The following is a 25,495-nucleotide window of genomic DNA, read 5'->3' as shown; positions in this document are numbered from 1 at the left end:
CGTTAGCCTTCACGTAAAAAAAATATTAATCTGATGAGATGCTTATTGGGTATTTTCAATTGGAGGTTTTCTGGTCTAGTTTGTGTTAATGTGGTGGTTGCTTGGTTAATATATTTGGTTTGCTTCAGGATTTTTCCAAGTTGATTTAGAACCGAACAAGAAGGCTTGAACAATCTTCCTCAACCTGCTGTCACCATGAGATGACTGCAGATGAGCAGCTGAAATTGGTGTTTCTTCAGCACATTTGTTGTGTAGATTAATGGCGGTCTCATGAGTTAATCCTCTAAAACATGTTAGTCACCCATTACTCTGTCATGTCTGTCAAAGGATTATGTCATCATGCTGCTTCTGATGTACTAAATGAGAAGGTTAACCCTGCACTGATAGGCTTTTAATCCTCTTTACTTGGTCTCCACTGCTGATTTGCTCTTATGCCGCCCACTGCCAAGTAGCTAGATCAGATTCTCCCATCAGATGTTACATTAATTAAAGTAGAGCTGGCATTTTTAGTGTAAGCGAATTCTCACACCTACCATACACATGGATTAATGAGTTGTGAGGGAGGATAGTAGGAATCAGTCAATCATGGAATGCAGTCCAAATGCCTGTCTTTATGCTAATATCCTGTCCTTTGCCGCCATTGCCTATCCTCTCCCTACTTCACCTAATAAACACCTTTGGACGTGGGTGCATTGATTCAATGTCAACGGTCAAAGGTCATGAGCAGAGAGGACCACCTCTTTGTTTTTTATTGCTACTTTTTTCCTCCTTGAGTTAGACCACTAAAGACAGAGACTCATGTTATCATGAACAAACGCTCAGCTGTTAAACATTCTGTAAGACGTTGGAAACTTTCCTTAAGAATATGCTCCATGTTGACATGACTGCATCGCGTGATCTGTCAGCTGCACATTCATGCTGGGAATTCTCCTGTTCTACTCCATCCCGAAGATGATATCTGTATTCGCATTTGGGGACTGGCGAGGTCCTTTAAAGTTCACTAAACTAATATTAATGAAATCAACATTTATCAGACCAGGCAATATTTTTCTTTGCTCATTTGTCCAGTTTTGCTTAGGGTGTGTCCATCTTTCAGAAAATGCCATGTGAGTGGCTGAGATACGGGGGCCAATAGTGCAGTGTCTCTGTCTTGGTCCAGTGCCACAGCTTTTTTTGCCTCACTGTGCCGAAAAACGCCTCTGTCAGCAGTCTCCATCCCTTCTCGCTCTCTCCACACTGAGCACAATGACACAGCAGCACGGTTAAAGCACATTCTGCCTAAACAGAAGAACCTGCTGGTGTCCATGGCAACACTGTGCTGTTTGTTCTCTTGTCTTATTTACAGTCTTATTAGGAAGTTGTCATATGCCTAGAGAGGGCCTGCTTAAACCCAAAGATAAACTATGTACTAAAATTGTCACAAGTATGTGTAAATGCCTCATCCCACCACGCTTCAAAAATTCTGAACTATCCCTTTAAGTGCAACCTTTAGTTATAAAACCCTGCCTTTCCACACATAGATATAATATTAGTGCTAGGTTTGCTGAGACCAGTGTCATATGGCATTGATATGAGTGGCCTTCTTTAACTTTATGGAATTCCTCTGGGATACAATTACGCTTTCATCTACAATAATTACAGGTTCCGAAAACATCACAAATGAAAATGGTAGGATAGAGCAACCAGTAGATCAGTGGTGGTGTCAGTGTGTTCAGTTCCTCACATATAAGACTGCTGATTAAAGGCAGTGGAGCTTCTGACCATTGTCAAAGCGTTTTCCTTGGGTAAAAATTAAACAGGCATTCCCCTGCAGCGACCTCATATATTATGTGGATATATAATAATCACGACCATCTTTATGTTGTCTAGTGTTGACATTTCCTGTGTCCAGAACATGCCAAACCACTTCAGTATGACCACCGCACTGCCAAAGCCAAGCCGGATAGAGGGCACAGGAACTCCCATTTGCGGTCCTCCCTCTTGAGCTATAGGAAGGATGTTCTCACTGTTTACGCCCGGAGCTGCGTTAAGGAGGAAATTGCAGAATTGCAATGGAGGAGCATGTACATTCAGTCTCCACTTAAGAAGGAAAGGGTTGGTCGGTGGCAAGTCGTCATTCTTATAATGTAACCAGTAATGAGTCTCATTCTGATTTGGATCATATTTGACATAAGGGGCCCTGCGTTTGTAAACCCGGTCAAGTGTGCAGTGCTCTCCTGACTGTGAATGTGCCTGTCGCACTTGGACATTCAGTACTCGGAATTCAAATAAACTATGACTGTAGGTCCCATTAACTTTTCTGCACAGGTTGTGGTCTTGTTTTCTGTGTGTGATAGCGTGTGATTTTATCGGTCATCATAATAAAATATATAGTCACATCTGCCTTTAATTACCACAGTAGTCCCTTCAATGAAATAAAAGAAGGGGTAGTGTTTTTGTGGTGGTGTCCATATATTATTTTAACTTTCAACCATCAGTCAGTTTCTATTTAAATTCACTATTTTCCGTGCAAAAATGCTGGTTTGAGTGCTGGAATAGTTATCTGCTCGATCTCGATACACAATGACATGAATGTGATCCTCGTACAAAATTGGGCGGATTAGATTTTCAAAATAAACGTCTTCTGGGCGGACCACAGTAAAATAAAACGTGAGCAATTTCCGTCACGTCATCATGATTGCATATTTGCTGCCCTATGCCAGACTCTTAGTAAATGAGACATGTCTGTTATCCTGGTAATGTGATATTGGTGGAAAGACACTGAAGGATGATGGACAGGACAAAGGTTGACTTTTTTTTTTTTTTTTTTTAATACACCACCAAGCTTATGTTTCAAACTGGTTAAGCTTGCCTTGATTGTGATTTTGATTTTTTTAAGGGTGCACATACACACTCGACTCCAAGGCCATACTTCAGCATGTCCACTGCCATTTAGCAAATCAGTTCTTCAGTTTCCATCTGAGCAAAGAGGCCAGTGAATGGCTCAGTATTTTATTTACTATCCCCCAACTGACCTAAGCCCTGGGGCTTTTGTCAGCCAGAGAGAACAGACTGTGTACCCAGCTCTTTGTTTACTACAGTGTCCTCCTGTCATTGCTGTGTGTGGGTGTGGTTATAACTGTGAGCAGCCGTAGTGGCACTGGAATAATTAACGGAGAACTTAAATTACTTGAACTACTTTGCATAATGACACCCTGAATGAGTCAAAGTGTAATAATATGTTAAATGTCCAGTCATTGACAACTTATGAAATGCTTCACCTAAATGGATCAAGACTTACTTCACAATCCCATCATTTCAATGTCACATGGCAGTTTAAGGATGTCTACCAGACTACTTCACAGTATGTCCTCCTTTTGAGAATTACCTGAGGACATTTGTTGTGATAATAGTAGTGAGTGTTGGACTGCACTTTATACCTCTGTGTTGCTCTTTCACTGAGACTTTAGGACAAGAAACCCATCCAATACTAATATATTAGATGGATTGGCCCAAAATCGTAATATGGACTTTTGGACACTCTTGACTCTCACATACTTCTTTTCTCTTGGACCCTAAATAAGTCTGACATTGTCCAATACTTTGTATCATGGACGCATTGAATCATTGCAGAATGAATGACATTCTTATCATTCTCATTTGTACTTCCACTCTGCGAAATGGAATAGAAAATGAATAATAAGATCAAATCAACGTCCGTTTTGTCCACAACTGTCAGCTGCATGTTTGACTGTGAGTACAATTGAAGCCATAGATTAGAAAGACCTTGTGGACCCAGGGTAAGAGATCCGAGAGTTAAGACTGTGAAGAAGAAGCTACCTCAAATATTCATGTAGTGGATGGCAACATCTGCAGCTTAGATTTAGTGTTTGTGTAACTAATTTGGCAGCTTGTGTCTGTGGCTAAATTCTGTCGAAAAGACTGACCGAACCCACAATTTTAGTTTCAAAATCACATGTTGATGGTTCATAATAGACTCTTGCAAAACAGGTGACAGACATGCACAGATAAGCCACAACATAAATGTCAGTCATTGGTTTAAATTGTAAGGCCTATTGCTTGAACACATCTGATTACACAACTCAAAAGGATCCATTGTTGTATCAAAATGACATCATCTGGGCTGTTTTTCAGCCTCGGCAAAAACTCTGCCAGACCCAGATCAAAGGGTATCGTGAATAGGATTGAATGACATCTTAAAAGTGCGGTAACAAACATCGGTGCCATTTAAGTCAGAGTGCTTCTGAGCAAGGACAGCAGGAGGAATACTTTTTGAATCTATTATGAAATTCAGAAACTGCACTCTGAATGCTGACGTGTATTGGCTCTTATCACCAATGCAGTCAATGCAAACACACATTCTTTCAGCCACTCTCATGTCAGACAGTAGTGGTTTGAAGTCGATGACCTGCGTCCAGATCTGATTGCCAGAGAGAGTTTTGAGGTGGTCCCTGACCTGACATTATGACTGCCATCGCTATCGCCCACGTACGCACACACACACCTCAGGGATTACTGCAGCTTGTCTATTCATGCCTGGAAAGTAACAAGTGAACCTCATAAATGTTCATTGTGTCTATGCGGAACTATTATTCAGTCTACTAAAACAAATTTCATTTCTTTATGAGATTTTAATCCTCCAATCCTTCTTCAATGTTAAATGAAGTAAAAGTAGTCATGACAACACATTTGCATTTGCTTGTTTGGATATACTGTAATATGAGCTACTTGTATTGGACATGGAGTGACACAGGCTTTTTGTTGATATGTTGTTGCTCATAATTTCCTTGTGGGCCATTGTTGAGAGTGGTAAACCATGTCTGTCTGCTGTTTTTTAAAATTCTCGCTGCTTGCTTCAAATGCCTTTATCTCTAAATGTGAAATGTGAGTTTTAGTGATGCTGCCCTGACACGTCTGTTAAGCAGCTTTGTGCTGTTCTGTCCCAGTGTGTGTGTGTGTGTGTGTGTGTGTGTGTGTGTGTGTGTGTGTGTGTGTTCTTGTACTTGCGGCATACTGAGGACCAGTGAGGGTTTTTAACCAACAAAGTGAGGTCATTTTTACGGAGTGAGGACATTTTGGCCGGTCCTCACTTTGTTTTCATTGAAATCACTTCCTTAGGTTGCTATAACATGCTATACTCAATTTGTCAAAAATTTTAATTTTGGACGACTTTTTCTCAAATTTTGGACCATAATTTTTTTTTCAAATTTCGGACCATCATTTTTTTTTCAAATTTTGGACCATAATTTTTTTTTCAAATTTTGGACCATAATTTTTTTTTTTAATTTTGGACCAAATTTTGTTTTCAAATTTTGGACAAAAAATTTTGGGTCAATTTTTTTTTTCAAATTTTGGACGACATAGTATAGAATGACGTTTTTGTCAATTTTTTTTTTTTTTTTAAATCTGGGTCAAATTATTTTTTTTTAATTTTGGGTCAATTTTTTTTTTTACATTTTTGGTCAAAAAAAATGGTATATGGTATGACATAGTATAGTATGCCGTTTTTGTCAAATTTTGGAGCAAAAATGTTTTTTTAAAGATTTTTTTAAATCTTGGACGACCTAGTATTGTATGACGTTTTTGTAAAATGTTGAACCAAAAATTTAAAAAAAAAAAAATCAAAAAAGTTTTCCAGTCCTTTCTGCTCTGGGGCTCCACCTGCAGACATTTTATGGTACTGCAACCAGTAGTTCTTTGTAGATGTCATTCATGAAGTAGATATTTGTAATTGTGTTGATTTATAAAGTGGAAAATGCTGGTCCTCACTTTGTCAGCAACCCAGTCCTCAGTATGCAGCAAGTACAAGAATGTGTGTGTGTGTGTGTGTGTGTGTGTGTGTGTGTGTGTGTGTGTGTGTGTGTGTGTGTGTGTGTGTGTGTGTGTGTGTGTGTGTGTGTGTGTGTGTGTGTGTGTGGTGTGTGAGGTGTGTGTGTGTGTGTGCTTTGTATGTTTGAAGTGTTAACGGATTTAGAGAGGTCATGCGCCCTTGTATGTGCTTATCTAAGTTATTTTTCAGTTGATATTACATGTGTCCAGACAAAGACATCATACGATCTGTTTGACCCACTTCTGTCTCCCTTTTATTTAGTGATTTCTCTGTTGCAGTTGACGGATATCTGTAGGTCCACTAATACAGACTGCAGCTCTAGAATTTTAGCTGTGCCCAGTCACTGAACATCAACTGCTCACATGTTTAACAATGTATTTCATATTTATAATGGATTTCTGACTGCTATATATATATATACTATGCTGCTATGCAGGGGTGCATGTGCTTTATCTGACAGTGAGTTAAGCCTGTGACATGTTTAGTCTAGTTTTGTCAAAAAAAGCCTAAGGCATAAAGAATAAGCATACCTTAAAATAATAATAATAAAAAATAAATTTACATTCCAAAATGTGTATTATTATTTGTGAATGTGAATCTCTCTTGCTTGTCATACAAAAAACAACTACACAGTAGATTTGGCCACTGTTGGAGCTGTTTGTTTGATCACTAACTACTGGGTGTGGTGACCACACGTGCAAAACATCTCAGCGCTCCGCTCCCTCCCAGTAGAACTGTCAGGTTTGAGCTCCGCTTTGACTCAGCAGCTGCTGGGGTACATGTGGCAGAGCTTTAAATGCTGTGTGGTCTCAGGTATTCATGATGCAATGCACTATAATATATCTTCATATTGGTGTCGAAAGCCTGTGTTTCATTTACTTGTTCTTGATAAAGATGCAGATCAGGTCAGCGCTCACTGTACACGCTCCTTGCACTGATAACCAGCTTAAGACTCGTAGGTATGCTATCAGTAAAAACAGGACTGCCAGCGGGGACACAAGAAAAAAAAAAGATTTTTCTTCAGAATACGTTTGCTGCTTTATCTCACTGTTTGACAACCACTTTGTAAACTGATCTCTCTCCTGCACGAATGTCTGTCTGTAGAGAACATCAGGTTTTTTAGCTTGTGGCGTCCACTTTTGCCTTTTTTTGTTAAAGTTGTGTCACTGAATATCTGAACCAAGTATTTCAAACACTTAAGTCACAAACTTAACATTTGAACTTATTGGTGGAAGCAGGAGTGGATCAACAAGTCATGTGTTTCCATTATTGTCTATGGAAGTGCAGGGAGTGAGTATAGTTTTCGAAGTGAAACAAACTTTATTTTCCAGTCAGAAAAAGACTTCAGTCTTAAATATTGATTTTGTTCGGTAAGCCTTTTTTTTTTTTTAAGTGGCTTGTTTTCCTGATGTCTCAGCTGGCAGCTGTGTTATCAGTGAGAGCAACCCTCTGTGTCCCAGACTTGTTCTTCACACGGGAGCATGCACAGTGCAGTCGGCTCTGACCATGTCAGTAAACTATCTCTTTAACATAATTGGTGTTTGTTAGAAGGCGCTGAGCCGCACTGACGTCCAAGAAAACTCTTCAAACAAGGTGAAGGAGAGTGTGAGGCTTTATTATGCTGAGAAATGACTGGTAGGTCACTGTGTCCTTCACCATTAATCCTGAAAACATGGGAGTGGAAATAAAATCATCTGCTTTAGCAGTAAAATGATTGAATGCACTGATGGATTGTGTGTGTATGTGTGTGTGTGGGGGGATTTGGCTCTGAGATTGTCACCATCTGCTGACAGCAGAGAACATTAGAGTCCATTCCTCTGGGCCCGTTGGTGGAATGTCACATGCCACTGCAGGAATGTACATTTTATTTGTGTTACATTAGAGGCTGTCGGTCTGTGGGCTGCTGTGAAACTGTTAATCGACAAACAAATAAACACTCATCTCCTTAGTCATCATGTTGGTAGTAGGAATGGAAGCTACAGCACACAGCAAACTCCCCCCCCCCCTCTGCCTGTAATTGAGTCAGAATTAAAGTGAGGAATGGGGTGTGGATGCTGGCTCAAAATCTTTGAAAAAAAAATAAAAAAATAAGTGCTTAACAAAAGTTTAATTTTAATAAGGAATGGCATGTTTTTTCAATGTCCTTATCTTGATTTGGCTAATTTAATCACCAAAAATAGAAGAGAATAAATGAAGCCAAGAGAAAAAAAACGAGTCACACCCACAGCCTGAAATGCATTCAGAGATAAAGGAAGTATTGAAGTATGTGTGAAAGTGAAGTTACATATACAAGAATTTTAAACACATTGTTTTCATTTGAAGTCCTGTCACGCAGACATCATAGCCTTTACTGTAGTGTATCAGTGCATGGATCATGTACCATTTCCTGCCCGGGTTTCCTCAATTACTGCCCACAGTTGGAAAAAACCGGGTGTTGTCGAGCGTCGTGTGTTGTGGATACTTTACTTGTGATGCATGGCAGCGCAAAATAAATGTATCAATAGTTTATTAGGCGGCCGTAACACTCACGTTCCTGTGAGACTCTTTTGTTTGATACTGTATGCTTGTGTTGAAAAGCAACTTATTGCGGCCACGGTCCACAGAGTAGCGTCATAATTAATAATGTAATACCTGCAAGTTGAGTACCTGTATTGAGTGACAGCTGCTTAGTGTGTAATATTTAGTGACATCTAGTGGTGAAGCTTTGGAAGCAACATAAAAAACATTTTTTTTTTTACTATAGTATAATGGAACAACGGCTGTCTTGTAGAAAGATGGTGGGAAAGAATAGCAGAAGACTCCATGATATAGAGGATGTTTATTTTTTTTAAAATATGTTTTAATGATCAACTTTGAATGAACAGATGTCTTTTCATGTAAGATATGCAAGGTAACAGTTAATCTAAATGACTATAGGGTGGATTTCTTTTGAGAATAATTCAGTACTGAAAGTTACCAATGTTACTACTTCATAAACATACACAGGCTGTACATTTTATTTATAAATGATGCTGACTCTTTCTCGGATAAACTCTGATTCCTTTATTCTACACAGTGGATTTTATTTGTCATATGTTGTAAGCTGTTTTTATATTTTTATTATAGTTATCTTATTGATTATCAGAACTGTGTGTTGCCTAATATGCAGAAGGTGAACCCTGTTGTCACTAGTGAAATGGAGCTTCACTCCTCAGAAGTCATTAAAATATCTCCCTTCACATGTGTGCAGCAAAGAATGTCCATGTACCTCAAAAACAGCCATCAGACATTTTTGCTAGGTTACTCACTACTCACTGGAACAAAAAAACATTTTTGTGAGTCAAAAAAAGAAAAAAAAGAAATTGGTTCTTTCATTTCTCATTTTCCCTAGATTGAATGAACGCACGGAGCAGAGTGAGTGCGTTGCGTCTGTGTCCTGCTGACTCATGTTTTCTGCAGAGTCCTGTGGTGATGGACTGAACACGGATCATTTCCACTCTCTGCTTTATTCTTCAGAGCAACGTTTACACTGTGTACCAACCACTCTGTTGCTATTGAGTAAGTTGGAGATAAGGCTAATACGTTATTTGCTTGTACATGTGACACCTCCCATGCTCCATTCATTTCACTGCATACTTCGTTTGCCCTCTACCTACATCACTTAGGCGTTTACTCCCCAGAATACCAAGGCCGTTTCTGTGAAATAATGGAGGCTTTGTGTGGCTGCAGGATGTCTAACATATGTAAAGCAGTTTCTAGTCCTCTGCTGCCATCTGCAGGTCTTACAGCAGATGTGTTGGTGGTTGGATATAAATATAGAGCTTCATCAAGTCTCTTGGTGGTTTGGATCTTCTAGTCTGGGATGTTTGTCCTTGTGAAGGCAAATAGTCTGCTGTGGGTTTCGAGGAGTCTGAATTTGTAGTGATTTTTAGTTTGCTTTTGTAAGGAAACACAAGGAAGTCACTCATGTATAATCAGCCCTGCTTCACATACTGTACATAATTCGGGGATAATTTGCCTGTGTTTGGTAAGTTCCCTTCACCTGTTTCAGGAGGAAGTTGATTTGGACACCAATGGTTACAACATAACAGTTGACTTCAGATATTTGATGACATTTGTGATCAATTATGATGGTAAAATGTTTGCAGTGCTGCAGAAATCCACTGACCCAAGCTTGATGAGATAATATTGTGTCATATTCAATTAAGCCACAAAAGCAATCAATTGTACTAATGTCCACTTGCAATTGCAACATCTGTCTCCAGCTTCAGTCATGGTTCTCGCATGCTGATTTCCACGGTCTATTCTATCCATATTCTATCACTTTAACCTCCACATGAGGGTTGGGGGGGGGGGGGTGCTGGTGCCTATCCCAGCTGATATAGGGGTGAACGGCAGGGTACAACCTGAACAGGTCACCAGTCCAACACAGGGCCACATAGAAACACACAACCATCCACTCTCACACACACCTACAGTCAATTTAGAGTGCCCAATTTGCCTAATCCTCAAATCTACATGTTTTTGGAATGTGGGAGTAATCTGGAGAAGCAGGAGAAAAACCATTCTGATTTTGATGTCATATGTTTTCTATTTTAAAAGGTAACTCCAGGCCAAAGCCTATATTTGAAAGCTGTAGTCCATAATTAGTTTATGAAACACTCTCATCTTCTATCACTTTATCTCAGCTGACATAAAGGTACAAACTGTATTTGTTAGGGTTTTCTTGATGTCCTGATAGCCATTAATGAACAAAGTTGTCTGGAAAAGAAAGTTGTTGTCTGTAGCCCTTGCAAACCGAAATAAACATGACCAATCTATTGTTTTTTTTTTTGTCAATTGGGTTCAGGAAATGTACGTGTAACAGCTCGCCTCCGTTTAACATGTTCAAAAGATGATGGCGCTGCTGCCTGCTGATGTCATAGGCAATGTGAAACCCTTATGATGTGACACTGTTACCATGTGCAGCGCCTTGTACCAAGTGCTGTGTTGCCCCTTAACCATGTGGAATGAAAACAGTGCAAACATACTCCACAGCTTTGTTCCTCCTTGATTCAGAGCCTTAAGCAATGAACAAATCTTAACAAATGACTCATGAGTTTCAGGTCACACCTTTTTGTTGCATGTTTTTTATGTCGGCTTTATCAATGCACTGACAAATGGAAGATTTCAAACTAAAGACGGAGTTCATTTTATTTCCATAAGACCACTGTAGTCATCTTTCCATTTTATTTGTTATAAATCCTCTGTTATAAATGTTATAAAAATTTATTTTATATTATAATATTAAGACCATACTATACTTTTTTTTGTTAAAGCAGTTGAGTTACCAAAGGCAGCATCATGCAAGACGGTTTCATTCAGTCTGCACTGCAGACTAGTTGTATTTCCGGCAACATGTCAACATGCTTCCGCTTTTCTCTGTGCTGCCTTCTTCCTCCTTTCTGCTGCACAGAACAGTTCCACACAGGAAGATGATGCAGCTCACAATACACACTATAGTGTAGATACACACTGTTGATTTGTTCTTGGGTGGTAGGGACAGCAGTGGGTGGATTTGTGTGGGACTAAGCTGCAGAATGATCACTGGACGAAGTGTAAAGGTATGTTCTCGTTAGACTGAACTCTGAACATGTTCTTGAACAAGCAATTATTGTTTAAATAAACTAATGCATTGAGCAGCGTCTTACATTTTTAGGCTGTAACAAATTTGACTGATACAGAATTTCAGTCAGTGTATTGGGAAACTGCTATAGTCAATGGCTTGCAGTTTTGACCTGGGACTTGTGGTGATTGTATTTATTTCCATTGCAGTTGATGAGATGTTGGTGGCTTTATTTGTACAGTGGAAAAGAAGTCTCTTGACATGTGAGATGTCTAAAGTTCTGATATTAAGATCCCTCCTTAATGATTCAGTCACGGGTGTAAAATCTAAATCTAAAATTCACCATATGTGATCAGATCTGGCACCCATGTAATGTCTGTTCACAGGAACAAAGTTTTGAATGACTTTGACTGCACTGAGGTGTCTGCTGTCGATGTGTTTTTTTTGTGTGTGTTGATTGTGTATAGATACATTTGTGTACTGGCATGAATGACAGAGAGGGAAAAAAAAAGCATGACACAGACTGCAGTAACATAGGATTTCAACATAAACATGTCCTGATGATGCTCCAGAGTGTGGCCCTAAAACAACCCAGAATGTGGATTATGTGATTGGATCTCTAAGGACACAGTCAAGATGCATTGAGTGTGTTTTGACCTCAAAACTTAAAACTTAAAGCTGTTAGCATGTGATTTGTTCAATCAGGATGGATGTTAATACCCAGGTCTAGACAGGGTCATAGGTGAACATATTTCACATTATGTCTTGTCAAGCATGTTGACTGGTGTTGGCATTACTACTTCATGTCGTTGTCTTTGTTTATTTAAAGCAAACAGTAAATTCACAGATGACACATTAGCCATGGGTGTCGCATGTGTCATTCACACATAGGACACTTTTGCTGAATTTGCTTGTTCCTTCTTGTGTGATCTGGCTTTGCATTGCATGGTCCACAGGAAAACAGGCTTCCCTTACACTTCACTATGCTACAGTTTAAAAAAAAAACAAAAAAACTGTATTGTTGGTAATACTTTAGTCATTTGATAGATAATTTGTAATTTGGCTGTGTTCCCCAACAAAGCACCACTTTCTGACAGTTGTGTCACTCACAGTATCACTTTAAGTACCTTAAAACATAATAAACAACTGATGGACCACAAAATAAGTAGTATGATACAATTACATTAACAGACCCTGAGCTGTGTCACACACACACGGACACACACACACACACACACACACACACACACACACACACACACACACACACACACACACACACACACACACACACACACACACACACACACACACACACACACACACACACACACACACACACACACACTGAGGCAGCTGAAAAGACAGCAACTGTGGGACCATGTGTTCACCACTGTGGCTTCTGATTGGATGGTGGAGGTGTCTTGGGGAGCTGATGGCAGACCTGTGCTGGACGCAGAGCAGAGGCTCCTATTTTTACCCAGGCTCAACACGCTCATATCACAACAGCTGTCCCCACATCTCTTCTCTGTCCACTGTCAGGAATAGCCGGCCCATAAGAGGCCTCCCCCTCTCTTTCAGGTCCGCTGCAGCAGTCATTCTCCGCTCTCTCCATCCGCTCACTTAGATCTCCTCAACTTTGGCTACATACTGATTTGACCGGTGACATCTGGGGGTTTCGGGAGTTGTGGAATAACTTCACAAACAGGTAGAACAATTTAAGCTGTACATTAAGAGCTGGGATTTTTTGTGGAACATTACTCAGTGGTGGGGCCTTGAGGCTCCACAGCCGGTGGGACTATATTTAGACTAGTGTTTGCTATGTAGGGGCAGTGTGATTGGTCTTCCAACTGAAAGTCATATTTTATAACGGGTGCTTTTGTGCCATTGTGAAAATTATCTTTTCCTTCTCGCTATAAATGGAATTGTGTGGACGATAAATTTGGTCTGTTTGATGAGGTGGTTTTGGGAGCTCAGTGTATGAACTGCTTAGGTTCACACTTGTGCACCTGGTTTTTAGTTCAGACTAATGTTTGGTTCATATGATGTGCTTTTTATTTTCAGCCTGTTGTGCTTTCACTACTTGGACAGTTCCTGTGATGAGGACTTAACCTCTGTATCAACACCTCATGTGTTCACATGGAATTAAAAAAAACAGCTTGACTTAATTTAATAACTACTACACCAACCCCCACAAAAAATCCTCCTGAATTTGCAACCAAACTGATTAGTCAGCTCCATAGAACAAGCATAATAGCTTAGTCACAAATCTTAATTCATCCTGAAGTAATCCGCTATGAGATGATCTTTGTATTGGTGAAATATGGGGGATTATAACACACCACTTCAGATTAGATGTCCTCTTTTGATCCCCACAATCTGTGCTCAGACACAAGTCAGACTTCCAGATCCAGATCAGGGTTCTCTTATTTCGACTTGTCTGTGTCTTTTAGTCAACCATAAATAGTCAAATATGAAAAAGAGTGACAGTCGTGACAGATTAGGTTGACAACATTTCAGATGAAGTCTAGTGTTTGGTCCGTTTGTCCTCTCACAGACAGTTTTCAAATTGAGTTTGTTGTTTCTCCATGAGACATGCTTTGGTTAATTCATATTTGGAGGTGATACTTCAAATTTGATCATTATGTATGAGAAAAATGACTTATTCTGTGATATGTGTTTGAATATGGATTTTTTTCTGTACTGAAAACTGTCATCTTTATATATTACCCCTCAGATTCAGTGATTTGAACTTCTGAGTTTAAATGATTTGAAACTAACACAATTAAAATAGTGGTGGTGAAGTAGCCTCACATAAATAAGGTTTCTGGTTCACATTCCAGTTTAACTATGTATGGGTTTTTTGTTGGTACTTTAGCTTCCTCCCATTGTCCAGAACATGCAGGTGTGGGTGAGGTTAATATTGTAGACCACAAATTGATCGTTGCTGTGAATGTGAGTGTGAATGGTTGTTTGTCTCTGTATATTGGCACTTGAATAGGCTGGTGACCCTGTCAAGTCTGTACTGTCTAATCCAAAAATAATCCTGTTAGACAGTGACAAAATCCTCTCAGTTCAAGCAAGGTCATTAGAAACCATTGTGCATGTTGATTCCCTATCATTCAACTACTTTATTGACATGAATCACTGGTTTCATTTCCAGTTAGGCCTAGGTGGATAAAGGAAGAAATCAGCTTGAATTTGTGTACGTTACGTTGTGACGTGGCTGAGTAGTTTACTATGATATACTAATGAAGAATAGTAGAAAATAATGTCACGGAACTCTGAGACTATGCTGTTTATGATCATAATGTTATTTTGGTTTATTCCTGTCCTCTCATGGCGTTTACAGTTGTGTTCTTGCTTTTACAAAACAAATCAAGAAAGATCCAGTTCAGTAGAATTGTTTTGTTGTTGAACGTTCTAAAAAGTGTCCAAAGATACAGCTCACGAGTAGTTTTTGTTGGATAATCTCTGTTTCCTTTTTTGATAAGTTTAGATTTGGTGAGTTGGGGTTGCTTTTGCAACTTGTATTCATTCCTCAAAATTCCACACTTACCATGTCTCCTGTCCATCCTCTGCTTTTTCTAGATCCTATTTGTTGCTTTGCCGTCAGCCTGTGGCTTGGCCTGGCAGAAATGTCTATGCTCATCTGAAGATCCTAATTCATCTGTCCCTGTGTATTCTCACCACTCTTCTTCTCCTAGTTTCCCTCCACATCATCATCATCTCATCAATCACTGCCCATGACAGCAGATCAGCCAACATGGCATTCTCATCTCGCTTTTCCTTCTGGGAAAAAAAGGGAAGTCTCATTTGGACATTTCATAAACACTGCATGGTTTTCCAGCTTTGTACACTGGGATTCTAACGTGTGGCCTTTGTGTGTCAAACAATCACACTAAGAAATTGTTGCGTTTTCACTCACATGTATATATTTACTTTAATTACCAAAGGTGGAAAGTTCAAAGCTCTGTCAATAGTAAAAACACAACATTTTAAGCAACAATGCAAGTTATATTACACTATCAATCAACTGTAAATGTAGCACAGTACTTGAAAACGTTCTGATTCAAAGATGCAATGTAATTTCTGACTTCCACCTGCGGTAATTGCTGTTTTTGGTGTGATTTTGAGCCACCTGAGCACCTTTATTGGACACAGTACCAAAGCCATTCAAACACAATGAGCTTGACAGATTTTGTTTGTTTCCAAGAGATCACAATTATTTTTATGCTAAAGTTGGCTCGCAGAAACTTTGCATGTTTTGAGACTTGCACGGTTGTGTGATGCACAGTAGTCTCACAAAATGTCAAGATTTTGACCTGGTTTCCTTCTTCATATTAACAAATTTAGATCAAAGAAGAGAACCTCCCAGAAAGCCCTTGTGTAAGTAAATTGAAATATGATAATTAATTCGTTTTGACTGGGTATACTGTATGTAGTGTAGCTGGTCTTTGTTTTTAACAGTTTGAACATTTAGTGAATCCAAAGGAGTGTATATTTTTTCTGAAATAAGTCATGACTTATATATTCTTAGTCAATCTTGCAGGGGTAAATTATGTCTGCTTTTTGGAATATCTTTGTTGTTGAATATCAGTTGTCACGCTGAATTGAAAGTTGTGTGGTTGACTTCTTGATAGTCTTTCACCAAATACCATACCTGGTTAAATATCTCTGTTTGCCCTGATAGTTTCTCATTCCTTGAAGTGGTCATCTGATTTTTATAGAAAAAGCCAAACAATACTGAATATTTTATCAATAAATAATATTATCTCATGTTGCATTAGTTGTACCAAGTTGTTGGGGATAAGGTTACTTTTAAAAATCATGTTCTCACTTTTAATACCTTGGTTTTTGATTGCATGGATTTCAGTTTATTGTGTCATTTACTGATACTTCCTCCTTTTGCTCTTTATGAGTAGTCAGAAAGTAACGGGCTGTCCAGCCGTGCCAAGTCAGTGCCAGCCCTTGATCCTGGCAGGGGGTTATTCCGGGTAAAAAGTCCACCACCGTGTCCCAGTACGGAGTCGGGGGCCAGGGTCAGGAGTCCCTCCCCTCCCAGGCTCAGGACACCTGTTGTGCCAGAGCACCATAAGGCACCAACAAAGGTAGAAGAACAATTTAAAAGCCTCGAAAGACCAAACGATTCTGGAAGTCCAGAGCCAGCTATGGACAACGAGAGACAGCAAAATGGAATAATGGGTAAAAGCGTGGTCAATGGTACAGGCAACAGCTATGTCAAAGATCCAGGCACCATCCAGATGGATGCTACCGATGACCAGGGTTATGGACATAAGAAAGTAGTAAAGGTGGTTCGTCGTGTTGTCAGGAGGATCCTGCCTACAGAAGATGATGAGACCCAGGGGCCAACACAGCCATCGAACAAGTCCCTGCATGCCACCAAACCTGCAGCACCAGCTGTCGTGTCTAAAACCCCCATGAATTCAGGGTTCTCTTTTAAACATGATGGTATTAAAACAGAAGAAAAGGACGACATCTCACATGGACTGACAAGCCTCATGGTCAGAGGCAGAACACGAGAGCCCCGTCCACGAGTACGCAACGAGGAACGAATGGAAAAAATAGAGTTAGAGAGGAAACATGAGAAGAAAGAAGAAAAGGTTGAGCAGGCAGAAACAAAAGAGGAGCACCAAAAGGACAAATCTACAATAAAACCAAAGGAAGTCAACCCTAAACTCACAAGCTCCGGTCCAGTTACACAAGGGCCCAAATCAGCTGTAAATCAAACCAGCGTGACTTCAAAGTGCTCAGCTCCAGCTTCTTCCAAATCCACTCATTCCAGACCCTCACCTCTTACACCTGTTGTTGGCTCGACCCCAGCTTCCAAATCCACACCCTCGTTTCCACCTGGTGGCTTCACACCTGTATCCAAATCCACCGTTTCAAATCCTCCTCCAACCACCTCAGTTACCCCAAAAGCTTCCACCCTCTCTCCTTCATCTCGTTTCATCCCTGTCCCCAAACCCTGTCAAGTTGCTACCCCTGCCTGTCTGAGTCCACTCTCACCCCCTCCAAGAGTTCTTCACATTAAACAACCTGCTGTCTGTCAACAAGAGGTACAGTAAGAATGTCCTCACTTTGCATGTGTGGTCTACTTTTGAGACATAGATGTGGAAACTGCATGGCCATTTGAAATGCATGGTTGAAGCAGAAGAGTACCGTGGTGTTTGTTTGCGGACCCCACAACTATGTGTATCTTCACTGTGGTGCTGAGTCATTCAATAGCCATTGTATACAAGCAGTGGAGCATGAACGGTAACATGAAAATGTGTGTTTTGCGTCCACGAGTGGTGTGGTTTGAAAGTTGACTTCAGAGTCTGTGTAGCCAATGCTGGCCGGTTAAAGGTCAGTAATCGGTAAAGCAAAAATATAAACCGAGATCAAGTTAAGGTCTCAAGTTCAACACCATAGGCTTCATCTTGAGCATGCAGGAGGCAGGGCCCACTCACCCATTCACTCGCTATGGATTATCTGATGCTTCTCCTACTTCCACTTCACATGAGCTCACTCAGACGTTATCTGGACTAGCAGGAGAATATGTGGAGAATGTATGGAGGGACCTCTGTGGATATTTTCGATAACACAAACGGTCTCTCTGGGGAGTCTCTCGGGATAATGTCCAGACTGGGCAGTACTGATGATGATGCTGACTCCATTACTGGTGCAATCACTGGTTTGCAACCTCCTCTTGACCTGGACTTTGTCTTGTAAAATATTGTCTAGAATGCCATGACATCTGCTGATAACATTTTCTTCCAATGGGACAAACCCTATGAATGACTCCATTGCTTTTCTTGTCGTAACCTTTGGATGAACTACATAAAAGTCAAAGCTGTATGATGTTTTCTTGACATATATTCAGTCAGTGAGGCTCAAAACATTTGGTTTTGTACAAAAAAACAATACAGTTTATTGTATATTTAACAGTGTTTTTTTGTGGTTTCAAAGCAGAATCCAGCAAGAGGTACATGACCTAACATTACTGTCCAAGAAGGTTATATATGTCAGAAATGGCTGTATAAAAAAAATAGATTTCAGGAGAGCTATTAACTTATTAGTTGTTTCACTTACTGTATAAGGAATACGAGTTGCATTAGGAGTGGAGATTTTCTACTGCCTTTGAACAACCTAATAATACTATACATTAATTTATCATTGTGAAATTTCTGTTCGCTCAGTATATTTGTTTCCACTTACTTAAGTCTTAAGTTGTTGCAAATAGTTTTCTCCTGTGCTATTGATATTCGTGCGTGCATGCAGTTTGAAGCACCTTTGTGCATTTTCTTCTTAACACAGCGTTTTTGCATTAGTGTCCTCATTAATCCAAACTGCCAGCTTCATGTTGATGACCCCAGTGTGTGTGTACTGTATGTGTGTGTGCAGACAGATTTTCTCAGAACAAAACACCAGTTTGTGTCAGTTGTGATTGACTCATCTGTACTGTATGTTTTGTAATTCTGTGTCGACTTATCCTCATTATGCTTTGCGTCTGCTGACTCAGTTGGCTTTGCTTCAATGTGTCGCTTGCTGCTTTGACTTGTAGGAGGTGCCACTCAGTCCCACCGAGGAGGCTCAGAGGCGCCTGATGAGGATCTTCGGTGTCCCTGTAAATCTCCTTGCAATTCACGTGCATATCAAATCGTGTGTTGTCTGCGTTTCGTGTGTGTCTTGTTGGTTTGTGTCAAAGTATTAGCATGGTGTCTGTTGCCCTCATGACAGGGTCAACAGTTGGTCTACCAGCTGTGAGTCATGACGTAGTGAAATGTTAATCCCCTCTGCTGTCGGGGCTCCAACTGTAACCCTTATTTCTGTGACGCTGCAGGTCCTCTGAGTTTCACCTCACGCCTTCTCACTTACTACTGTTCTACTTACCCAAGTATGGCTGGTCTCTCAATCTGAATCTCAGTTTCCCAGTTGAAGCTTTGGGACTCTATTGCCGGTGTCTCATGGCTTATTTTTGGAGAATCACTCGAGTGGAAAATTACCTACACACTCAGAGAATGTTTTTAGTTGAGTTAATTTATTTTGGTCCTTCAATTGTGAGCTCTTAGGCAGGTCTTTGTTCAGAGTTTTATTGCATACTTATATGTACCTAAATATGACACAGCCAAATTTCTGTCAAGCCAAATGCGGGTCCTGATATATTAATTTGACGTAATCAGGTTAATTAGGGAGTCAATTTAAACTGGCGACAGGTGGTATAATCACAGGTGGTATAATAAAAACAGATTAAGACCGATTAAAATGGACAACCTCAGTGTTTTCTACACTAAAAAGAATGAAGGGAAGCGAGCCATTGTCATAAATTAGAGCTGAATCAAGATCAGAGTGCTGCTGTTTCAGTTTGGAACAAATCACGATTACACTGATGCTGAAGTTAGTTTCTGAAAGTGACTCATTAACTACACCTTTGAATAGGCTGTCCAAAAAAACAGTTTTTCTTTTGTATTGATGATTAAACCAGGAGATGAATCACATGTCACTATTAATAAAAATCGAAAATGACATTTTTTCTGTAATTAAGTGAATTGACAGTCCAGTGAGACACACCACCTATTATTACCACACTAACACTAATCTTATTGTTTTCTAATGTCTTCCTGGTTGATAGTGATGGATTATTCTGTTTAATGTATATAAATCCACTCTGGCTTTGTTCCTTAGCTTAAAGGCATGCTGTGTTTCTACTAATATCTTAGCATTTGGTCACTCTTCTCCACCCCATGATTACTTAAGTAAAAAAAAAAATAATTTTCACGTTTCATGTAGCTTTATATATTCTGATCCTCTACATTTGCTGGTTCCATGTTGACCTTGCCTTCTATTCCCTCCTCATTCTCTATCCCTCTCTCCATGCTTTACTCACACTGCTGTATTTGCTGGCTGCTGTCGTCTCTCTGTGGCTGCTTTGTGGCTAAGCTGGAGCCAACAGTCAATGTTTCGTCCTCTGTCCAAGTCCATGTCCCTGCAGCTCTGCAGCCGCAGTGTTCCCTCCAGGTACAACAGCCTCTATGTCCTCCTCTGGGCCCCCTGACTAGAATTTTTACTTGTGTGATGTGGTGGAGTATAAGACTCTGAATCCTTCTAACTTTTCCTCACTTTTTCAAACCTGTAACTGGTTTCTTATTCTCAGTTGTACTGTAATTCTGATTCCTGTTTGATGGTGGCCTTTTCATGCATGAGGAGAACCACATTGAAAGAGTGTTCGTTTACTAACAGTCAGGAAATGCTCATACTATTGTAATATTTTTTGTCTGACGTAGATGTAGAATGTCTTTTAGGCAAGGAATAAGTATTGTGTTACATAAGCAAATTAAAAAAAATAGTATTTCATTTGAATATTATAATCCAATATGGCCCATATATTTGTGATAATCTTTTTAGGTTTCTTTTGAAAATATTTTTTATTACAGACTATAAACAAAGATAGTCACTTCCTCCCACTGTACAAACATTTTGCCAATACATCTCGGATACGGGTGCTACCATCTCGTAAGAGCGATGTCTCTTGGAGCCAAACGTCTGCAGTAGTTATCATACTGTATCTAAAATATAAACCTATAAAGAAGAAGAACACAGGGACATTAGTGCTATGCTGTGCCTTAAAATTAAAGAAACCTTCCACAGTAAAATAAAACAAAATAAATATGGGTCTGTCTTCTGATTTAATTTTTTGGCTCGGTCCATGTCCCTTCTGCTAAATTGGAGGAGAATGGGTTAATGACCTGTGTTGTAGCCGGTCATCTGGATGTAATCTAGCCTCACTTTGGTCCTTCTTGATTCACAGTTCATGGTTTTGTTTAGTATTAAATATAGAATTATTGTTGTGTTCTCAACATGAGCTGCAATTGATGACACAATAGCATTGTGTTTATGCTTGTTCCACAAAGTATTGGACTCATGGAAATAAACCTGAATGAGCTGTGTATTTTTGTTCCCGCTGACGCCTGTTGTAAGAGAGTGAGACTAATACTTGTGGTGCGGAGCATGTAAAGTAATATGTGTGGTTGGTTTGTGCAGCTTATTATGATTGCTGATGTCAACCTTTGACGTTCAGTCGTAATTATGAAGTATTGTTTTGGATCATATCAGCTCCATGACAGTAACTGATATCCTAGTCACACGTGCTGGACATGTCCAACACACTAATGCTTTGTTCAGATGCAAAGACAGTTTTGCATTTGATCTCTGTTTGCGTGTCTGTATAAAATGTGTTGCCCATTATAACTGTAAACTCTGACCTCCTCATGCTGGCCAAATCACCAGGGATCAGTGGAAGAGGATCCTGTGGCCCTTCTTCAGGCATCTCATGCTGCAGCTCAGCAAGCCCAGGTCTGGCCTGTACTGTGCCTGAGTGTGATTCACGACCAGCTTGTCCCATATTCACCAGTGTTCACTGTCGAGTGTTGTGCTGTGTTGTGCTCTTTCCCACTGCTTGTGATTTCCAGTGTGTTTTGTTTACTTTTTTCCATTAACGTTTTAATTTACTGTAAATATTTTTCTTTTTGTTTGTATTTAAAAATAAATGTCTAATTATTTTGATTAATTTGCTTCTAATATGTGTTTCTCCTTTCAGTTATTTTTTGTTTCTTCTGATCACTACATACCCCTTAACCTTGTTAAGTTCACATGTTTTTGGTTTGAAGTTTCTGACACATTTGACAAGCTTCCCTCCCTCATTACCTTTCAGCATGTACTGGTTTCAAACTGGAAATATTGCATTTTCGTTGAAACCTGTGATAAGTGAACATATTTCCTTCATCTTTGCTGTTCAGTAATGTATTTGTTTTGCCTTTTATATCCACCAGGTGAAGACAGAGGAGCAGATTGCAGCAGAACAAGCCTGGTATGGATCAGAGAAGGTCTGGCTAGTCCACAAAGATGGCTTTTCTCTGGGTAAGCTGTCATTTGTTTATTTATGTTTAACATTCTCTGTATCTCCATCTTCATATTTCAGTTCATTTCCAAAAAGCTCTTATTTAACGTTGGATACATTTTATAGTTGTAGGCCAATGGATCTCAAATGAATAGTTTTTAGGTTTTATGAGGTAATTACACATCGTCAGACATGGGTTAGGGTATGTTCCTGGTGCTGATAAACAGCTAGTGAAAACATGAGTGCAAGCACAAACAAAAGCTATTTTAGCCGATCACGAAAGGACTCACCCAATAAAATTTACATCAGCATAAGTGTACGGTACCTTTAGAAAAATGCTTGCTGCTTTATCTTGTCATTAGACTTCTTTTTGCATCAAGGCACACAGGATTTTTTGATCCACTACTGCCCTCAGTAGTCAGTTCAACTGTGTTATGTTGTGATTTAGTGTTTAAAAGCATTAGTTGGGTTTATATAAGTGACACACACGTACCAGCAGAAGCAGCGGTAGACCAGCAAAGTAAATACAAGAATAATAATTCTCAATGGACTTTGGTCTGGGAGAGAGAGTAGTACAATGTGAGCTGGTTGATTCTCTTGTTTGAGTATTTTGTTAAGTGACTAACTGGGTTCCTGCCGTACCCAATTTTGCAGGCATGTTTTTTTAAACACACACACACACACGCACAATGTCCCTCGCTGCTTTTCAACACAGGAAGCATGTAGAACAGCCACCTATATGCTATGTAACCCCACCTCAGAATACCTGAACTACTTTTTTGCATTTCCTTTTTTATCTGTTGACTGTGGTAAAAACCTGTCATTAGATTCTAATATTTTCAGTGAGCAGAGTGGCCAAGGTTATGGTGGTTGCTCAGACTGTAGACACAGGGTATGTGCGTTCACACCAGCCTTGTTTAGTCCAGTTAAACCAAACCCTGGAGTGTTAATGCCTCTGATGCAGATCATTTGGTTCTGTGTAAACACAGTTTGAGACCTTATATTTGCGAAACCAAGGAACTGGACTCTAGTCTGCTCATCTTGGACTGCTTGCATGTCGACACTGTCGTAATTCATTCTGGAGATCCAGCTGCTCTATCCCCACCTTTTGACTAGAATACTAATATAGCCACAACCTCAGTGTTCTCATCTCAACTGAGAAGGGCACATTCATCCACCGTCTCTGGCAGGTCGCAACTTTTATCTTCCAAAGGTAAACAAGCACATTTAGCCGAGCATCGTCACCTCAGTGTGGCACGAAGCTGCCGACTCTGGCAGGACTTTGCGAGCGACACCTGTCATTCAGGACCCTGCTACTCAAGTAGGGGCAAGTTCACAGTTTTCCGGCACCCTGGGATGATGATGTGGAGGACGAGGAGTTGGGGTCTCTTTGACCCAGAGGATGACCACTGTTTAATTGCATAAGTCCCTCTGACTTTGTTCTGATTATCAGTGGTTCTCCAGGTTCTCACAGCTCTTCACTGGGGAATGTGGATGAAGCTGTAGCTGCTGCACCATGCCTGCCTACGAGGCAAATGACAGCCTTTGGGGCACTGCTCATCACCAGTGTAGCACACCAGATGAGCATTAAGCAGCTAGCACTCCATGATGTAGAAATTGCGAGGGATTTGTCCTTTTGCCACTTTACATATCTGACCGATAACTAAGCACTTTTTCTGTGCACATGACTTTTGTTTACAATTTATAGTGTGTTTGAAATGTTCCTTTGTGAACGTGAACCAAGCAGCTGAAAATTTTGCCTTTTAATCAACCAGCCAAGATAGGACTGGTGTCTATCTAAAAACAAAGCCAACAAGGCTATTTGCATCTGATGTAGTTAGCCAAATTTGACATTTACCCCCCATGCTCTCCAAAACATAGGTCAATTTAAACTTTTGATTTAACCTACAGATGTTATTGTTTTTTGGGTGAAAGTTATTTGCTTTACCTATTTATCCACAACAACCTTTTCATCACACAGCATTTGAAATCTACCATTTGAACATTGTATTTGTATCTGCCAATTTTTTTGGAACCATTCGTTGTTCCATACTTGTCTAAATAAAAAAAAACTGCTCTGTGAATATTTTACAAACAGAAGAGTGTGAGCACTTTAGCAGACTAACAGCTGTCACTGCATACTGTGATTTCTCTGTTCAGCCACTGTGGTGAAGACAGAAGCTGGCTCCTTGCCAGAGGGCAAGGTGAAAATCAAGTTGGAGCATGATGGGACATTGCTGGATGTGGACGAAGATGACATTGAAAAGGTACAGTGAAGTACACTTTCCATCGCAGAATAGTAGTTGGTGTTTAATAATTTCTTCAGTAATTTGTAAGTGATCCCCCAGTCAAGCAAAAGTATAAATATAATAATAAGAAATGGAATAGAATAAGGGTATTTTCAAATTGTGTAATTGTAAAAAAGAAAATCTCATCTGTTGAGCATGAACAGACCTGATGACCTGAAGCAATCTCTTCATATCTGAAACTCTTTGCTGATATTTACATGTTAAGTGTGAGACTGTCTTTTAGATTCCTTGTTTTTGTAGGGGCATCCATTACTGGAACATACCTGTATGTAAAGTAGGTGTAGATTGGATCACCTGTTGTTGGTTATTGTGGAACTATTGATCAATTATTCTTAAAAACATTCTCCATACACAACTGCAATATGATTTCGCTTTTAAGAATTCCTTGCACTCCCTTGCACAGATTTGAAATGTTAACAATTATAGTGTGTTTTGACAAAACTTAATAGAGAAGTACATCTGGCCACGGACAAGGACACGTCCCAATATTATAATTCAGCTGCTACTATGTTCAATTAAGAAGAAATAGATGTGAGCTAGCCTGTAGCTAATTGGCTGGAGCAGGGCCACAGAGGACACTGATTGCTGTCATCAGTGATGTGATGGGAGATGAGATGATGAGAGATTGTGCAGTTTGTCGGTTGGCAGCAGCCAACTGTTGACATTTGCGACTGACTGCAGCTCTTTTTCCCACTCAAATGTTCCTCTGCGTCTCTGAAGGCGAGTTAAACGACGCAAAACAACTGTGTTATTCACGCTGTTGCCAAGATTTTGACAGTGAGACACGCTTAACATAACCCAGCGGTCATTGTGTTGATGGTATGATGGCCTCCCTGTTCAGTGACCTGTTCACTACACATCTGCAGAAGAAT

General features: G+C 39.9%; 1 protein-coding gene across 4 annotated transcripts in view; it reads left to right on the top strand.

The window, feature by feature from the left end:
• Positions 1 to 25,495, top strand: part of myo18ab (myosin XVIIIA b) — a 114,397-nt gene that overhangs the window by 10,727 nt on the left and 78,175 nt on the right. For 3 of the 4 annotated variants that reach the window (XM_083886751.1, XM_083886748.1, XM_083886749.1), the window contains exons 1-7: positions 12,942 to 13,122; positions 15,122 to 15,219; positions 15,771 to 15,803; positions 16,340 to 17,494; positions 21,705 to 21,770; positions 22,247 to 22,334; positions 24,475 to 24,581. In XM_083886751.1, the coding sequence (XP_083742877.1) occupies positions 15,181 to 15,219; positions 15,771 to 15,803; positions 16,340 to 17,494; positions 21,705 to 21,770; positions 22,247 to 22,334; positions 24,475 to 24,581 (1,488 nt within the window). In that variant the 5' untranslated portion in view covers positions 12,942 to 13,122; positions 15,122 to 15,180. Of the gene's footprint in view, positions 1 to 12,941; positions 13,123 to 15,121; positions 15,220 to 15,770; positions 15,804 to 16,339; positions 17,495 to 21,704; positions 21,771 to 22,246; positions 22,335 to 24,474; positions 24,582 to 25,495 lie in introns of those variants that run through there. The other variant, XM_083886750.1, reaches the window with a different exon arrangement.

Source organism: Microchirus variegatus (assembly GCF_963457635.1).
Source record: "Microchirus variegatus genome assembly, chromosome: 3".
In the NCBI taxonomy this organism is placed as follows: domain Eukaryota; kingdom Metazoa; phylum Chordata; class Actinopteri; order Pleuronectiformes; family Soleidae; genus Microchirus; species Microchirus variegatus.
Note: the sequence above shows the minus strand (reverse complement) of the source record. Positions and strands in the feature narration are given on the sequence as shown.